The sequence below is a fragment of the Mixophyes fleayi genome, chromosome 5, assembly GCF_038048845.1.
Source record: "Mixophyes fleayi isolate aMixFle1 chromosome 5, aMixFle1.hap1, whole genome shotgun sequence".
Lineage (NCBI taxonomy): Eukaryota > Metazoa > Chordata > Amphibia > Anura > Limnodynastidae > Mixophyes > Mixophyes fleayi.
Genome location: NC_134406.1, coordinates 192,551,285 through 192,567,398, shown reverse-complemented (window position 1 = coordinate 192,567,398; position 16,114 = coordinate 192,551,285). Strand labels below are relative to the sequence as shown.

At 37.1% G+C, this 16,114-nt stretch overlaps 1 protein-coding gene across 4 annotated transcripts in view; it reads left to right on the top strand.

The window, feature by feature from the left end:
• Positions 1-16,114, top strand: part of ZNF236 (zinc finger protein 236) — a 139,699-nt gene that overhangs the window by 25,145 nt on the left and 98,440 nt on the right. For 3 of the 4 annotated variants that reach the window (XM_075213211.1, XM_075213213.1, XM_075213214.1), the window contains exons 6-12: positions 622-794; positions 1,938-2,084; positions 3,668-3,739; positions 7,518-7,724; positions 9,976-10,189; positions 11,302-11,580; positions 13,402-13,605. In XM_075213211.1, the coding sequence (XP_075069312.1) occupies positions 622-794; positions 1,938-2,084; positions 3,668-3,739; positions 7,518-7,724; positions 9,976-10,189; positions 11,302-11,580; positions 13,402-13,605 (1,296 nt within the window). The remainder of the gene's footprint in view (positions 1-621; positions 795-1,937; positions 2,085-3,667; positions 3,740-7,517; positions 7,725-9,975; positions 10,190-11,301; positions 11,581-13,401; positions 13,606-16,114) is intronic. The other variant, XM_075213212.1, reaches the window with a different exon arrangement.

Here is a 16,114-nt window from a genome sequence, read left to right as displayed (position 1 = left end):
TAAGGGGCAGATTCCATTAATAATAAATCTGTGTGAGGTGCCTCTGGAAGGGCCGCGACACACTTTATGCAGAATTTTTTCTTCTTTTACAGAAGTAGCTCTGATTTTTGCCCGCACCCCATAAAGGTTCTAGCATAAACCTGCGTTACATTTTTTTTTGTAAAAAGCGCGCCGGAAAATTGAATCTGCCCCTAAATGTGTATTCTCCAGCACTTGAAACTTATTTAAATATCTTGTTTCACAAAGCAAAATCAGTTTATTGCATATGTGCACAACAGAAGATGCATGCTTGCACCTAGAACAACACATTCATCAATGGAAGCTTGATCCTAGCTCCTCCCGTCAAAAGTAGCAAAATTTATCACCTGCGCAATCGCTGCCATCATGCCACGCCATGGCGCGCATTTGCACAAAATTACATTTGCGCTGTGAGACATCAGTTTTTGCAGTTTCATAAATAACCCTTACAGAATACTCCAATGTGATAAATTCACCCCAATTAGCTCATAGCAGTCTATTTATTGTGTTATCCCCACTACTATTTTGTATTGATTGTGATGCAAACAGATTCTTGGAGACCATTTATACAAAGAAAATGTCTACTTTGGCTTATTGTTTCAGGTGAAAGACCCTTCAAATGTAATCTCTGCGGAAAAGCTTTTAACCAAAAGGGGGCACTGGTCACCCATATGGTCAAACACACAGGGGAAAAGCCTCATGCCTGTGCTTTTTGTCCAGCCGCCTTTTCTCAGAAAGGCAATCTCCAGTCTCACATACAACGGGTTCATTCAGAGGTAAACACAAAACCATCCAGCTACTGTCTATTTCCAGCCTGTGATCTGTTGAAAGTGTCAGCAGGAAATGATAGGAATAATGAGTAGTGAGTGGTGAAGCATTCGGCATGATGCTAGCCTGGTACACAGGAACAGCATTTGAGCCTGGCAGATGCCGATTTTGCAAATGTTAACTCCTGTCCCTTTCCCAAAGATGTTGAAGGGGATGTAGCAACAAAAAAAACCATCATTATCCAAAACTAACCTTTGGTAGTGTAGAGTTATCTGTTTTTCTAGCTTTAAACCCCCCACCCCCCCTCCCCCCAAAAAAAAAAGAACAAATACTAAATATATGCATATTGGGGCTGATTCAAGTCAGTCTGGTTGTGAATTGGGTATAATTTTTGTGTCCAAAAAGAGTATGCAACTTTTGCATAGTTACACCTGTTTTCAAACACAAATATTGTTAAGGTACATGACTGTTTGAATAGCTGTATAAATAGCATGTACTTTCTGTAAGAGTAGACACACATACAAGGAATTCACATCAGAAAACACACAACTTTTATATGTTCATAAATTAAAAATAAAAACTAGCAACATTATAATAAAGCTAACCACTTAGCCACCGCGCTGCCCCAATTGTAAAGCGCTACGGAATTTGCTGGCGCTATATAAATAAATGTTGATGTTGATGAATAATAAATCAACTTAAAAAAATCGACTAATTATAATTTATTTTAATATAATCTGTATAGTCAAGATTTTTTTTTATTTCATCTATTTTAAAATAAATAACTCTTCAAAGTGTACAGTGCATACAATATTTATTGAAAATAAGTTTTCAATATGTACAGATGTTCTGTGCTAGCTACTGAGACACATGTGTGAAAGGCAATAAACAAAGACAACACCGTGCCGGTCACCACTATCATCCGGGATTTACACTTGCCCTGTAGCAGGTACAAAACATACAACTGAAAACAAACGTACTTACCATAAAGTCAGGATTTGAATTAGCCGCATCTGCGTGAGCACTTCTTTACTGTACATAGCCTACTTTGTCCGCACCTTCCCTCCCCTCCCCTCTCAAGTCATAAGTGGTTGTAAGTGCGGCTTGCTATTCACTGTAAATGATTCATTCTCTTTCATTCATATGTGCAGGTGAAGAATGGAGCTACATATCACTGCACAGATTGTAGCTGCATTTTCAAGAGCCTTGGCAGTCTCAATACTCATATTAGTAAGATGCATGTGTTGGGATCACAGGCTCCACCATCCTCCACTGGAACAGATATACACGTGACCATGGTAAATCAAGTATTCAGACATTTTTAAATGTATGGTCATTTTTGTTTTGTATTTCTTCAGATATTATTTTTGCCAAGCAGATTCTGTATCTTTGTACAAATGGGGAGATTGTTACTGGAGAAAGACTCATACTACATAACTTACAATTACAAACTGGCACGTTTGGTAGAGAGAGCCCTGCTTGCACAGTCACCAAAAGGTTCAGCAATACATGTGAGAGACAAGTACTAGTTTTGGTGGATATGGTATAAAATTGGTTCCATAGAGTTGGTGTAGAATAGATATAGAGCAGTGGATTAACTATGGGTGTAGCAGCCCGGCCAATGTATTGGCAGGGAAGGTAGCTTCCTCCCTCATGCACATCATATTTACATGGCCTACCCATTCCTCAATCACATCCTAAGACCCTTAGAGCAACTATAATGTAAGTTATATTGACTGACAGCAGCTTCTTTTTCTCTCCTAACTGACTTCAGTAGCAGAGTTAGTGCTTACCCTGCTGCCCTGCACTCTATCATTGGCTGATTGCATTTAATTTACTGTCCTCCATTTGATTGGCTCAGTTCAGGAGGAGAGAAAGCAGAGCAGTTATTAGCTGACTCTCTTTGTACATGGGCTGTTTGTTCACTGGTCACTAGGGAATGGGCCCTTAAGTACATTAGTTTACAAAGGGAATGGTTATCTTGTACAGTGTGCCACTAGGGAATAGAGTTTGTCTATTGGGTCAACCAGAAATAGCATCAATGTATCCAGAGAACTGACTTCGGTTGACACTAAGCCATCAGGGAATGAGCTCTGTATTGTACTGTAGTCACCAGGCAAGGGTTTTTTCATATATATTACAAACCAGAGAATGGGCACTGTATTGTACACTAGTCCCTAGTAAAAATAGTATGTATTATAAACTACGATCATTGCACTGGTATATTGTGGGGATATATGTTCCTGGGTAATTTGTCTGAGTCTCTTTTTCTATAATGTGAGAGGTAAACAGCAATAGAAAGACTAGTTTAGAGGCTGCACCCCGCCTTGCACCTCACTGAAGCTGGTTTGTGTGTAATTTGTTGCTGTGTATTGTGCTGTTTAGTCTGTATTGTAATATACTGTAATGTTATATTCTACTGTTTGCTCTCTGTATGGGAGTGCAGACCCTTTGTGGCACTTTATAAGTAAAAGAAAACAATATTAGATATTCCAGTCCAGGAGGGACATTGAGGATATACTGGAGAGGAGAGAGAGTAGATGGTTGATTAGTGGTTGCTTTAGTCAATGTCAGATATTCAGAAAGAGTGGAGCATCATGTTTGTATGTATTGCTTCTACAACAGTTTATTCAGGAGTATGTATGCAGACCCCAAACAAAGCGGATGATGCACAAGCTGCACAGATGTCCCTGGGGCCACCAGTTGGACAGCCTTAGTCTAGCCAATGAAAGCAGTCAACACATTTTTGGAAAATGAGAAAGCCACTCAATAGTAAAAAAAACAAATTATCATATTAAAGCAAACATTTTTATTAATTAAATATACTAATGATTTACAATTTGCAATTAACAATAACAAATCAATGTTATCTCTTGTAAAGGAAACATCACAGCCATCAGCAATCCCTGATGCAAACCTTCTACAACAGTCACCTGATGAAAAGTGGAAAAATGTAAGTAATTTTCAGTATAATGATTTTTACTTTTTTACAGCTTGCATATTTATGAACTGTCAACTACTTTTGTAAGTTTTATAAATCTTTGGATTTGCTTTTTGCACGATCTGAAAGGAATGGACTATGCTGATTAAACTTGTACTGCTATTACAATCAATGCACAGTCCATTCTTTCTAGGAGTATACAGATCCGCTTGCAATCATGCAAAAGAATGAAATTAAATAGCTCTTTATCACATTTTCTTTACACACTTAATATCAAATTCCTCCTTGTTTCTTTTCATTCATTATGTAACAGTCTTACTAGACCATGTTTAGCAAAGAACACAATAGTCACAAAATGTACACATTTTTATATTAATCTTAAGAGTACTGTAATACATGAGAACTACTCCCCCCAAAAATAAATTAACTTAGGCTTAATTGCCTTTAAATAATATGATGTATTCTTATTCCATTTTTGTTAAATGTATTGTTGTTATTTTAGGTTGTTTATTAGTCAATTCAATGGGGCATCTATTTGGTTGACCAGTGATTCTCAAACTAAGTTTTTATACTGTAGGGACCCAAATTTCAACTAAACAAAATATCTGCTGTAAATTAATTTGTCACCAGTACTTATTACCACAAAAACAAAATGCAGGAATAACTTTGTGGAAGCGAATAAAATTTTTTCTAGTTTAAATAGTATTTTAGAAGCCTATTTTATTTTCTATTTTAGAAGCCAAACCTCTTCCAATCAGTATTATTAGTACTTTAACTCACTCTTATTTTGAAGATTTTTATGGTCGATATCTGAAGATTAATTATGAAGCAAAGAAAATGACATAAACAAGAGCACAAACAACTTTCATGTTAGAAATTGACAGAGAACGGATGCCACCTTATGAACTGCAGATATTCATCTGTTTATAAACATAAAGGGATCTGTAAAATCTATGAACGCTTATCAGTCAGAAGGTGTTTGAAACAGGTCATCTTTCTGTAAATCCTTAGAGGATAGCAATAAAATATAATGGTAATAGTACAAAAAACAGACATGCTGCAAAATAGTTACAGCAAGGTTTGGTTTGCTGCAAATTAACACTTTAAGTATCAAACGTGCTTCCACCTCTTTGCTATACACTAATTGAAATGTTTGGCTGTTTATTCTCAACAGGTGAAGTGACGTGAAATTGTGTTCTATTTCCAGTGCATGTTTATGTGTTTTTCACACATCTTTGCAGCACTTCACTGCCTCTGAGCTGCATTGCAATAATAAAAATACATAGGATTCTCTGCACTCAGACACTATGAATGACATCCACACTGTGCTCTGTATTAAGGCTGTATTATGTTTTAAAAACAGCAAATGTCAGTTCCACATACTGCAATCCATGTTAAGCTGACCAACTTTCTCCCCTTCTGGCCAGCCCTACACTGAATATAAATATAAACATACACTGCTATGGTATAAATATCAACATACCGTGTATTTATATGTGTGTGTATATTTTTTTATCAAGGTAACGTTAAATTGATCTGACGTTACAGTCGATACATTGATAATGCCAGAACTTTTTATGTCCTATAACTCAAAACTTTACATTCTGCAAAGAATCCTCCATTTGCAGCATTGCAGATGTTTGGCTTTGTAGCTGTCTGTTTTTCCAGACATTCAGGGGAAATTTGTACCTGCAACTTCTGTAGCTGGTCCCAGGGGTGCTTGTAGGGCATTTTTTCCTGACCTTATGGTCAAGCATATTAAACAGAGCTCAATAGAGCTGAAATCTGGTGATTGTGTAGGTCAGTTCATCAGAGACAGTACTCTGGCTCCCTATTTACCAAATAGTTTTTGCATAGCTTAGAAGTTTGCTTGGGATCGTTGTCTTACTGCATGCTGAAGTTTGCATCAATTAAGTGCTGACCACGGGATGGCATGACGTTGTGAAATAGAGTGGTAACCTTTCTAGTTCATTTTTCCTTGCACTTTGTGTAAATATCCCACTTACCAGCACCAAATCAGCCCCATACCATTACATTTTCTCCGCCATGCTTGACAGAAGGCATCCTTTTATTTAACATGTTCTCCACTTCGAGCCAAACACCTCAAGCTTAGACTCATATGTCTGTAAAACCGTATTCCAGTCATCCACCGTCCAATGTTTGTATTCTTTTGCCCATTTTAATCTCTTTTTTTTTTTTCATACTTACGTAGCTTTTTCTTTGCCTCTCAGCCTATAAGGCCAGAACCCCAGAGTCGTCTTTTTACTGTTGCAGGTGACACTGGTATTTGGCATGTACTATTTAAGGAAGCTGCCAACTCAGGGCCTATAAAGCGCCTGTTATACATATCCTCTTGTGCAACTGTACATCTGGGCCTTCCGCTTCTTTCTCTATCGTGGTTAGATCCAGTTTGCTCTTTTCTCTAAAGACAGAAGTGGACAACTTTTTATATGAAATCTTCAGCTTCTTTGCAATCAGACACTGAATCGCCTTTGTTTCTCAAAGCAATAGATGACATGTTTCTTGAGAAAGCGGTTTTGTTTTGGCTATTTTAGAAGCCAGAATTAAACTTTAGAAATGGTAGTGTAATATTATAGCTTGCATCCCATGATAAGACAATTTCCTTGCTTTATTGGACAGAATAATGGGGTTCAACTGTGCTAACATAACAACAATGGTTTTGTTATAAGCATGATTAGTTAAAAATGAGCTAAGAGGGTTTGCCATTAGGACACTAGAGTACAGGCTGCTGAAAATGTGGCTTTGCAGTCATCTTTGAATAATTATAAATCTGTCATTCCACGCAGTAATTGCAACATTATAATAATATAATCTATATTTTTAATCAATTTAATGCTTCCTTGATTAAATAAAAGTATAAATTCTTTAGAAACCAAGAAATTTGTTTTTGTGACTCCAAAGTTTGGCTCGCTAGTGTATATATATGCATGCATACATACACACACATACATGTTTATATTTTGACTGTCTACTTTACAACCCTTTTCTGCATTTGGAATGTTGACATTTTACCTGTTTAGATATTAATAACATATACACATTCCAACTGTCAACCTTTTAACTGTGTCGAGCTTATGATTGTAGACATTTCCACTGACGACGTTTTCAAGTACACCCCTAATTTTGTATTGTATTGTGTAATTATGTATGATTCTGTGGTATAGCGGTATGTGCGGTGTGTGTATGTGTGTATGTGTATATATGTGTATATATATATATATATATATATATATATATATATATATATATATATATATTCTGATAAAAACTCTAAATAATTCACACTTGACGGATGATCTGTTTATAATCCCCTTTTGATGAATCTCTGCACCGTGCATGTTCTTTCGAAATCTATGATCACATTTCACGTTCTCAGCTTTTGCAGTTAGACCTCATAGGTTGAGAGGAACTGGAAGTACATTACTTATTTCTAGCACATGGACACATGGAACTGCCTCCCTGTAGGCTGACAAAAGAATTAAATGTAATTTGAAAGACATGAAAGGCAAAAAAGCACAAAGAGATCAAATCAAACTAATATAGAAGGGAAATGGGCAGAGCTGGCAAACCAAGCAGTCGTTGCCTTTGCCCAGCTTCTACATAAGTGTCTCCCCACATATGTTACTCTCTGTCTTGTATTATTTATGGAAGTGGATTGATTTGCAAGGCCTTAATTATAGTTTGAGCTGTATGTCTGCAGTACCACTATTTTTCTCTTCCCTTTTCTGTTAAAACTGGAGGTAGCTTTATTTGTGATATTTTTGTCCAGCAGGCAGTAGTTTTTCATCCTGTGCCAGCTCAGACAGACACAACAAGCTCCTCGGCTTCTGGACAACAAGGGCAGCAGCCAGCTGTGACAGATGTTATCCAGCAGCTTCTAGAGCTGTCTGAGCCAGTGCCTGTAGAAAATCACCAGAATGCACAATCAGGACAACAGCTGAACATTGCAGTGGGGGTTAACCGAGACATTTTACAGGTGAGTGTACAGAGTTCACAATGCAAGGTTTGATGTGTCCAAATAAACACACTTCTTACAAACACTTCTCCATTGTATAGTAGACAAAAAAGAACCAAATATAATGGCCCTAACAAAATTCTTTTGATTGGTCGTTAATATATTGCAAATATGTCTATTATATTATATCTATTGTTGTAAAATGGCCCAATGTATTTCCCCACCCTTGCCCGGGCATTCCCTGCTTTCATTATATTGTTTAGCAGTGCTTCAGTGACTATAGGAGGAAATCATTGGTCACCATCACCATCTGCAATTATTATTTTTTTTTTTTGTGCAAGATTAGCCACATAGATAATTAAACATTAATAAAAGAAAATGCACAAGTTTCCATAATCTATACAGCAAGTGCATATCCAAACCTTGTTTATTTAAATGTCAAGCATGTCTACAGTCCTAAAATTTAGGGAACCTGATAGGGATCAGAGAAATGTTTTTGATTTTTTTGGCTTAGTCATAGTCACAGTTCAGATTTAGGTGCCTTCGTGTTTAAACACTGTGCAACCTAATATGTTTGTATCCCTTGTCGTTTGAGGTTGAGAAAGCACAGGACCATCTACTTGCCAAGTCACCTTCTGATAGGTCCAAATCTTAATTCTTTTCAAAGTCTGCCAAGATTACTGAATCTACTCTTTCCTTTTCCATGTATTCCCAGTATATCTTGTGTCTTTTTCTCATATACCAAATATTGGCTGCCCAGAATTTTCTCATGAAATTTTCAGAATCATTTTCAGTTATTGGCATTATGGGGTTGACTGTAAGAGATACACTTGGGGTAGGATATGTTTGCTGTGTTAGAAGTGATGAGAGAGACATGGCATCTCCCTGAATGTGTGAAAATGCACAGAGATATGGTGAAGTCTTATATCGAAATAAAATTTCTTAAATCATCTGGTTACTTGCGTGAATGTGCTTCTCCTCCTACATCATCAATGATTTTCAAGTAAGAAAATATAACCAGTCACTATTAATCTCTAGCATACTTATAAAAGCCATATGGAAGCAAAGCTCCTAGTCCCCAGGGGCGGACTGGGCAGGGGGGCATCGCCCCCCCCGGGCCGCTCAGACCCACCACTGTTACGGCCGGCTGCCCCCGGATGCAATTTCTGCTGATTTTTACTGGTGGCCGCATCTCATGACATGGGTTGCGGCTGCGCCAGTGCACAGGCGGCCCCATCATCAATGACGCGGCCGCATCCCGTGTCATGGGATGCGGCCGCCTTTGTGCACCCCCCGGGCTAATATCTGCCAGTCCGCGCCTGCCAGTCCCTCTTCATTTTGGTTTGCCTTCATCTGGATCTTAATGGAATTGCTAGAAATTAGTATGCAGTAGTTACTATGTATTGTGCATTAAATTGCATAGCACATGCCAAGAAACGAACTATAAGTCAGAGAACGCAAGTGTATGCAATTCTTCTTCAAGCGCAAAGGACAATTAAGACAGGCTGCAATTTCATGGGAGAAATGGGGATGGGAAGGGGAGTATGCACGTAGTCAATGTTCAGTAAGCTCATGCCAAACAAGAGCGTACACAGCAGTGTCCGATTCGAGCTATGGGCATCTTTAAGGTACGTGATTTTCAGTTGTATCACTTACACCAGACCTGTAGCTGGTGCAAGTGCTGAGTGATAGCGAGGACGATCATGTATACATGCTAGAATGTGTGTTTGTTATCAAGAGCAACTGTAAAAGTGCATTCTTTGTACAATAAACATTAGTTACATGCAGATTAATGTGTTTCATGAAGGGGGGGGGGGCAGTATTGTACATATCCTGCAGTGTATTCTGTCTGACAGTGCAGAGTGTACCTGGACCCATATTCAACAAGATCCGCTCCTTGTTGAATACGGACGTGCGTGTGCCCGATTTATAAAAAACTGCACATTACGTTTGTTTTGTGTTCCTGAATGAATCAGGCCTTAGGTGTTTACATTTACACTTGCTATGTAGTTGAATGGAAACTATTCTTCTTTTCTTAAGGTTTATTTATAGATAATGTGTTGTTTATATGAAAATTGTTATTCAAATATCCACTTTTCTGATAAATAAGCTCTTGAAAGTTTAGCATGCATATTTGTGAATGTTATTGGTGTCTTTCTTTTTATTTAAACCAACTTACATTGTGGGGTTAGTGGTCTTTCATCTTCTCTATTGATAGAGCGGACAAAGTTGGTTGATCACCTGACTTTTTCTTTTGTTGCTGCCATACTAGCAAGCTCTAGAAAACAGTGGACTTTCATCCATCCCAGTTGCTCCACTTCCTAGTGACCACAATCAGGTCAAGGCAACTATTCAAGAAATTGAATGTCTTTCAAGTGAGCAAATGGACTGTAATGATCAAGATACTGCGGAAGAGCAAGAAGATCAAGATAAAATGGAGAAATCTGAGAAAAGGATCTTTAAGAAGAAATCTTCATTTGCACCAGGTAACAATTTAGCTGACCCCAGGTTTTATGTAGGAATAGGTCTAAAATCATCAACACTTTTTTATTTTCTACTTTGTATTATTATATAGTTTGTTTTAGGAACACTGTCATATTTCTGATACTTAATTGATCAGACTTGGTTGTTTACTTTCTAGTTGTGATAATAAATATAAAAATCTCGCCCATTAACTTATTAATAGGTATTTCTTAGAAAAAAAATGTGTACCTTGAGCGCTCATTTTCCCAAATAGCAATTCAACCAAGGCAATTCCACATAATATATAGATCATTATCTTCCACGTCATACAGCACTAGAAAATAAACTCCAAAAAATACACAAACATAGGGTAATATAGTCTATATATTGAATAAACTATTGTGAAGGTAGGATAAAAAGATGGAGATCCCAGAGAGGCATAGACCCTTCTTCCACAGTGTATGGAATCGTAAAGACCCTCAAGTGAATATTTCACACAGAATAAATCTCTTAGGAAATCTACTTACAGAACCACCGCATATATGTAGCACATCAAAAGTGAGGCTGGATGGTATCATACGATATCTCCATCTCGAAATCTTCCAACACTCAGAAAGTCTCTGTGACATTGCATATCTTGAAGGAGCATAGATGTTATTCCCGGGTGCGTCTGCCTTCTATCGATGCAGAGGACTTGATATGAGGTAACGAAGCAGAAACCCCGCTCCACCAATGCGTTTCAATTCCGAAGCTGGAATCTTTATCAAGGTAGCGCGGTATTAAAGTCCTTTAAAAACTTTTAAACCAGCTCCAGCATCACATAACCCGCTACCTTGATAAAGATTCCAGTGAGTGCTCAAGGTACACATTTATATATATATATATGCTTGGATTTTTAGGAATTTGGTGGTTTTCATTAGTGTACCCTAGTCTGCACATTTATTCATTAGCGCCACAATTCCATTTTTATAGGATTTCTGTCACCTCTATTCACTGTATGGACCTTGTGGCCTAGACTTAAATTTTTATTCTGTGCAATAAAATCCCAAAATATTGTGATGATTATGTTTTGTTTGTTTGTTAAATAAAAGATTGATCATCTTGTTTCAGCAAATGCTTTACAAGGAATATTTAGTTTCAGGTTCGGTCAGAGAAGAAAGTGGTGTCCGGTGGCATGTTTGCACATATTGTGCAAAAGAGTTTAAGAAGCCCAGTGATTTGGTCCGACACATTCGTATACACACACATGAGAAGCCATTCAAGTGTCTGCAATGCTTTAGGGCATTCGCTGTGAAGAGCACCCTCACTGCTCACATAAAGACTCACACCGGTATTAAAGCTTTTAAGTGTGACTTCTGCATGAAGTGTTTTTCTACCTCTGGAAGTTTAAAGGTTCATATCCGTCTGCACACTGGTAAGTAGCCTATATTAATATGACTGCTTGTTCTCTGTATTTAGTGGTAAGGATTTGTCATAACTCTAGAGAGAACTCCAATCCCTGAGCATTACAGCCTAGAGAATTTTGAAGTTAAACAATACAAGTTTAAGGTTGAAGAAGGCAATTGCTCAGCTTCCTTCAGCAGCTGTCCACTGTACCAATCGACTTCAAAATTCTCCATGTATCCTATGCCTGAAAAGTATGTGGATCTGGGGCACTGGGAGTGGTGGGGAGACTTGTGGCTGGTTGTGGACAAACAATTTGCAGCACCTGTGTAAGCAAATACTTTCAGTGCAAACACACACTGGTGACTGAATTGTATCAGATTAATGGTTGTTAGCAACCAACTCACCCAGCAGTTAAAGCAAGGAAAATGTTTGAATTTTGGTTAAAAAAAAAGCAACATTGGAAGAGACCAGTGATGACATTGCACATGGTCATTTCTTGAGATTAGAATAAAGAAGGGTCCAAAATTCATGCAGAAAATGGTATTTTGCATTAATAGACATTAAATGTACTTAAATAAAGGGATTTCATGCTGATTGCATGGATACAGTAAAAACATTTTTTTTTCTTTACAACAGAAGATAGACACAATTATGGTTACTTAGTCTATGTGTATTTATAATCTACAAGGAAGGTTAAGCCTTAAGAAGTACACAATTATAGAAGAATTATATTTTAAAATGAAGGGTGATTCTTTGCAGTCTGCATTTGTGTTGTGTTGTCTTTCTGCTATATTTACAACAGTGGGATTATAGCTATATTTTCATATCCTGGCAAAGTCTCTGCAGCAGTGTCGGCATTTAAAAATCTTACCAGTACTTGCTATTTTTTTTTTATACAATTCATTATATTTGATGTGCCAGACTTATGAATGCTTTCTTTAAAATTCTTGATAATGACATTGTGCTAAGTCTGCAGTAATACAAACATCGTGGACATTCAGTTCTAAGGTTTAAACATCATGAATAGCTAGAATCTAAATCAAGCTAACTTAGCATTTTTAAGATAAAACTGGAGTTTTGGCTGTAAATTCATTAGGTGGGTTAGAGGAATCTCACCTTTTACTGACCCTTGGAATATGATATCAACACTATAAAAATAAAATCATAGTAAACATTTTCTGAGATTGAATGTAATTCATTCTACAGGCCACTGGTTACTAACCAGAATGTCCAGACACACTTGCCTGCTGGAGCAAGGCCGTCTTAACAGCATTATAAGCTCCTGGGCAAAGCAGTGCACTGGGGCCCTACCTACACAATCACTCACCCACTTATGTACAATTAGTATGTATATGTTGTTTTTGTCAAGGTCAAGTTATGTATTCACATCAGCAAGATTGCATGTACAGATAACAGCTGATACTGAGGTGATTAGTCCACCTAAACGTTTTAATAAAGAGGGTTTTATAGTTCTGAATAAATCTCCCAGAATAATATACTGAAAAGTTGGCAAGCCTATTTTGCTATGGACCACGGTGTTGCCTATTCCACCCAGGCCACAACACTCTTCGTTTACATTTTTCTAAACTGTAAATTGTGAAATTTTTTATAGTAAATTCTGATAAATTTTTGTGGTGGTATTTGTACATTTATCTAGATTTTCCTGCCCAATTTAGTGGGAGATGAACAAACAAAAAAAAAAATCCATTCAAGAGTTACAGGTCTGTGTTTTGCTGCAGAGTGGATACATATAACTGTTAACGTTTAAGTTATAATGTAAGTGCCAACATTTACCAGCTTAAAATAATTATTTTTTACAATGATCAAGTGTGTTATTTTTTTTTTTTAGGTGTCAGACCTTTTGCTTGTCCACATTGTGAAAAAAAGTTTCGTACTTCAGGGCACAGGAAAACTCACATTGCCTCACATTTTAAACAGTGTGAGCTAAGAAAATTACGGAATCATCGCAAGCCTGGTAAAGTACGTGCTGGGAAGAATAATGTTCCTGTCTCAGAGATCCCGTTGCAGGAGCCCATTCTCATCACAGATCTAGGTAAGGGGTCATTTCCTATAATACAAAATGTAAAACTGATTAACCACCATTGCATCATGAATCTTCTAAATTTGAGTTTCATTTCCATGTAGTTGTCTGAGGCTGAGAGCAGTATGGTCTATGTCTGGTGCTTTTTTCTTTGTAAACAAACAACACAGATATCTACAAATGTGAATGTTTCAAAAACTAAATATGATTAAATACATATTGGCATATATTAAAGGAAGGGTGCAAATACATTTTTATCTGCACCTGTCACTCAGTGATGTCTCCCATGGCGTCACTTAGCATTGTGACATTTTTAGAAGATAAACAGTGCATTAAACTAAGTGTGCCGCACATGGCTGATCCTGCTGAGCAAATCATGGTTGTCATATGACCATACATATAATAACTGAGTAACAAAGCATTTCGGAAACATGTAGCACATGTGACATGCAAATGTATCATTAAAGAAAGGGCAAGGCACATTCTTAGAACCTCTTTGTCATAAGTCATAATCACTTAGGGCCTGATTCATTAAGGATCTTAACTTGAGAAACTTCTAATTTCAGTCTCCTGGACAAAACCATGTTACAACGCAAGGGGTGCAAATTAGCATTCTGTTTTGCACATAAGTTAAATACTGACTGTTTTTTCATGTAGCACACAAATACTTGATAGCTTATTTGTACACTGAAATTTAAAGTTGATATTTGTGTGCTACATGAAAAAACAGTCAGTATTTAACTTATGTGCAAAACAAAATGCTAATTTGCACCCCTTGCATTGTAACATGGTTTTGTCCAGGAGACGGAAATAAGAAGTTTCTCAAGTTAAGATCCTTAATGAATCAGGTCCTTAGTTTCCACTAAGCTATAACTAGAAAAAAAAACAACTGTTGGAAATGTTTTTTATTTTCTGGGGGGAGTGCTGTTTTTCTCTTATTTTCATCCTGAAATAAAGGCTTACTTGAAATATGCTTGAAATTGAAGAGGTGCTGTAATATTTATATACCTGTGGTGTAAAAATTACATTTTGTTATGCGTTTGGAATAGACGTTCATAAAATGGCACAGACGTTAAACACATGAAGAGAAGATAGGCAGAATCATCAAAGTCCATTAGAGTCAGCCAAGTTCTGCTTCCACACCAATTAGAGACACTTTCCTTCCTTGTGCAATACCAAGTCATTTCATAGGAATTTGCTCAGATTTATAATGTAATGGTTTGCTCTTCCTACAGGCAGTCGAAAGTCTAGTAAAAGCAAGCATATACAATCAAGAAAGTATATGTGCATATATAACTATATTAATTTAAAACAGTAAAGCATTACAAATTATACAATTTTATTTTGAAACGTTTGTACTTTAAAAGACTTGTTACATTTTTATGGTTTTGGCTTTACAGGGGGTTTCCTCCAAAACGTACTATTATTGGGAAGTGAGGGAATTTAGTAAAAATGTATATTTGAAGTGGAAAACCTCTTAGATTTGTTGCGTCTGGCAACACCTTTAATTTATTGCATTACTATGTGATAGAAATCGTACTTAGGGTAACTTCATACATCCACTACTCAGAGAGCTGGTGTCCAATTTGTAGGCTGAACCAATGATCGTATGTAGGAAGCCTATATGTTTACTAAGAGCATTTGATCTCATGGCATTTGACAGATTTATTTTAATTCCTGTTAAAGGCCTTATTTATTTATTTTTAATTTCCATATTTATATAATTAAAGAAGCTGAAAAACAGGCAAGCACATTAAGTTAAACCTTTTATTATTTAACAAGGATGCAAATTAAAACCTGAAAAGACGCATCGTCCCTCACAGGTTGAAGTTTACTCTCATAGGGTAAACAAAATCTTCTTTGCCAAGTGACCCTAGTTTGTGTTTCTCTCTGTCTGTGTGTGTTAGTGAATTTAGTCTGTAAGCTCCAATGGGACAGGGACTGATGTGAGTGACAAATATATGAAGCCCTTTATCTTGTATGAAAAGCATCCATTCCATTTTTAAATTCAATTATTGATTGTGCCATCATCCCATACCAGCACATTTGTTACAGGGAAGTGTCTCACATCAGTGAGTCAGTTTTGTTAACTCTTCTCTTATTACCAGTAAGTTGTTGCTGGTTCACACTTCAGTTACCACCTTAATTTGCCAGTGAACTTATCTTGACCTTCACAGGTCATGATTACTCAAATAAATGTTATGTAACCCCTTTCCCCAACTAGCCTAATAGCAGGGGTCTGATATCCTGTTACGCAGGAGATACCTTCCATGGTGCCTTGCAATGGCTAATTCACCTGTTGTCACTGGCAAATGAATTCTGACCTCTGGCACATCCTACAAATTGGATCTATACCTGCTACATCATTCAGAAGATGATTGCACACACAATGCAATTGTGTTCATCTTCCGACTGCATTTTATAGCATACTTGCTAATCACTACGTGTTCATATTTTGGCCAAATCATCATCATCATCATTTATTTATATAGCGCCACTAATTTCGCAGCGCTGTAATTCC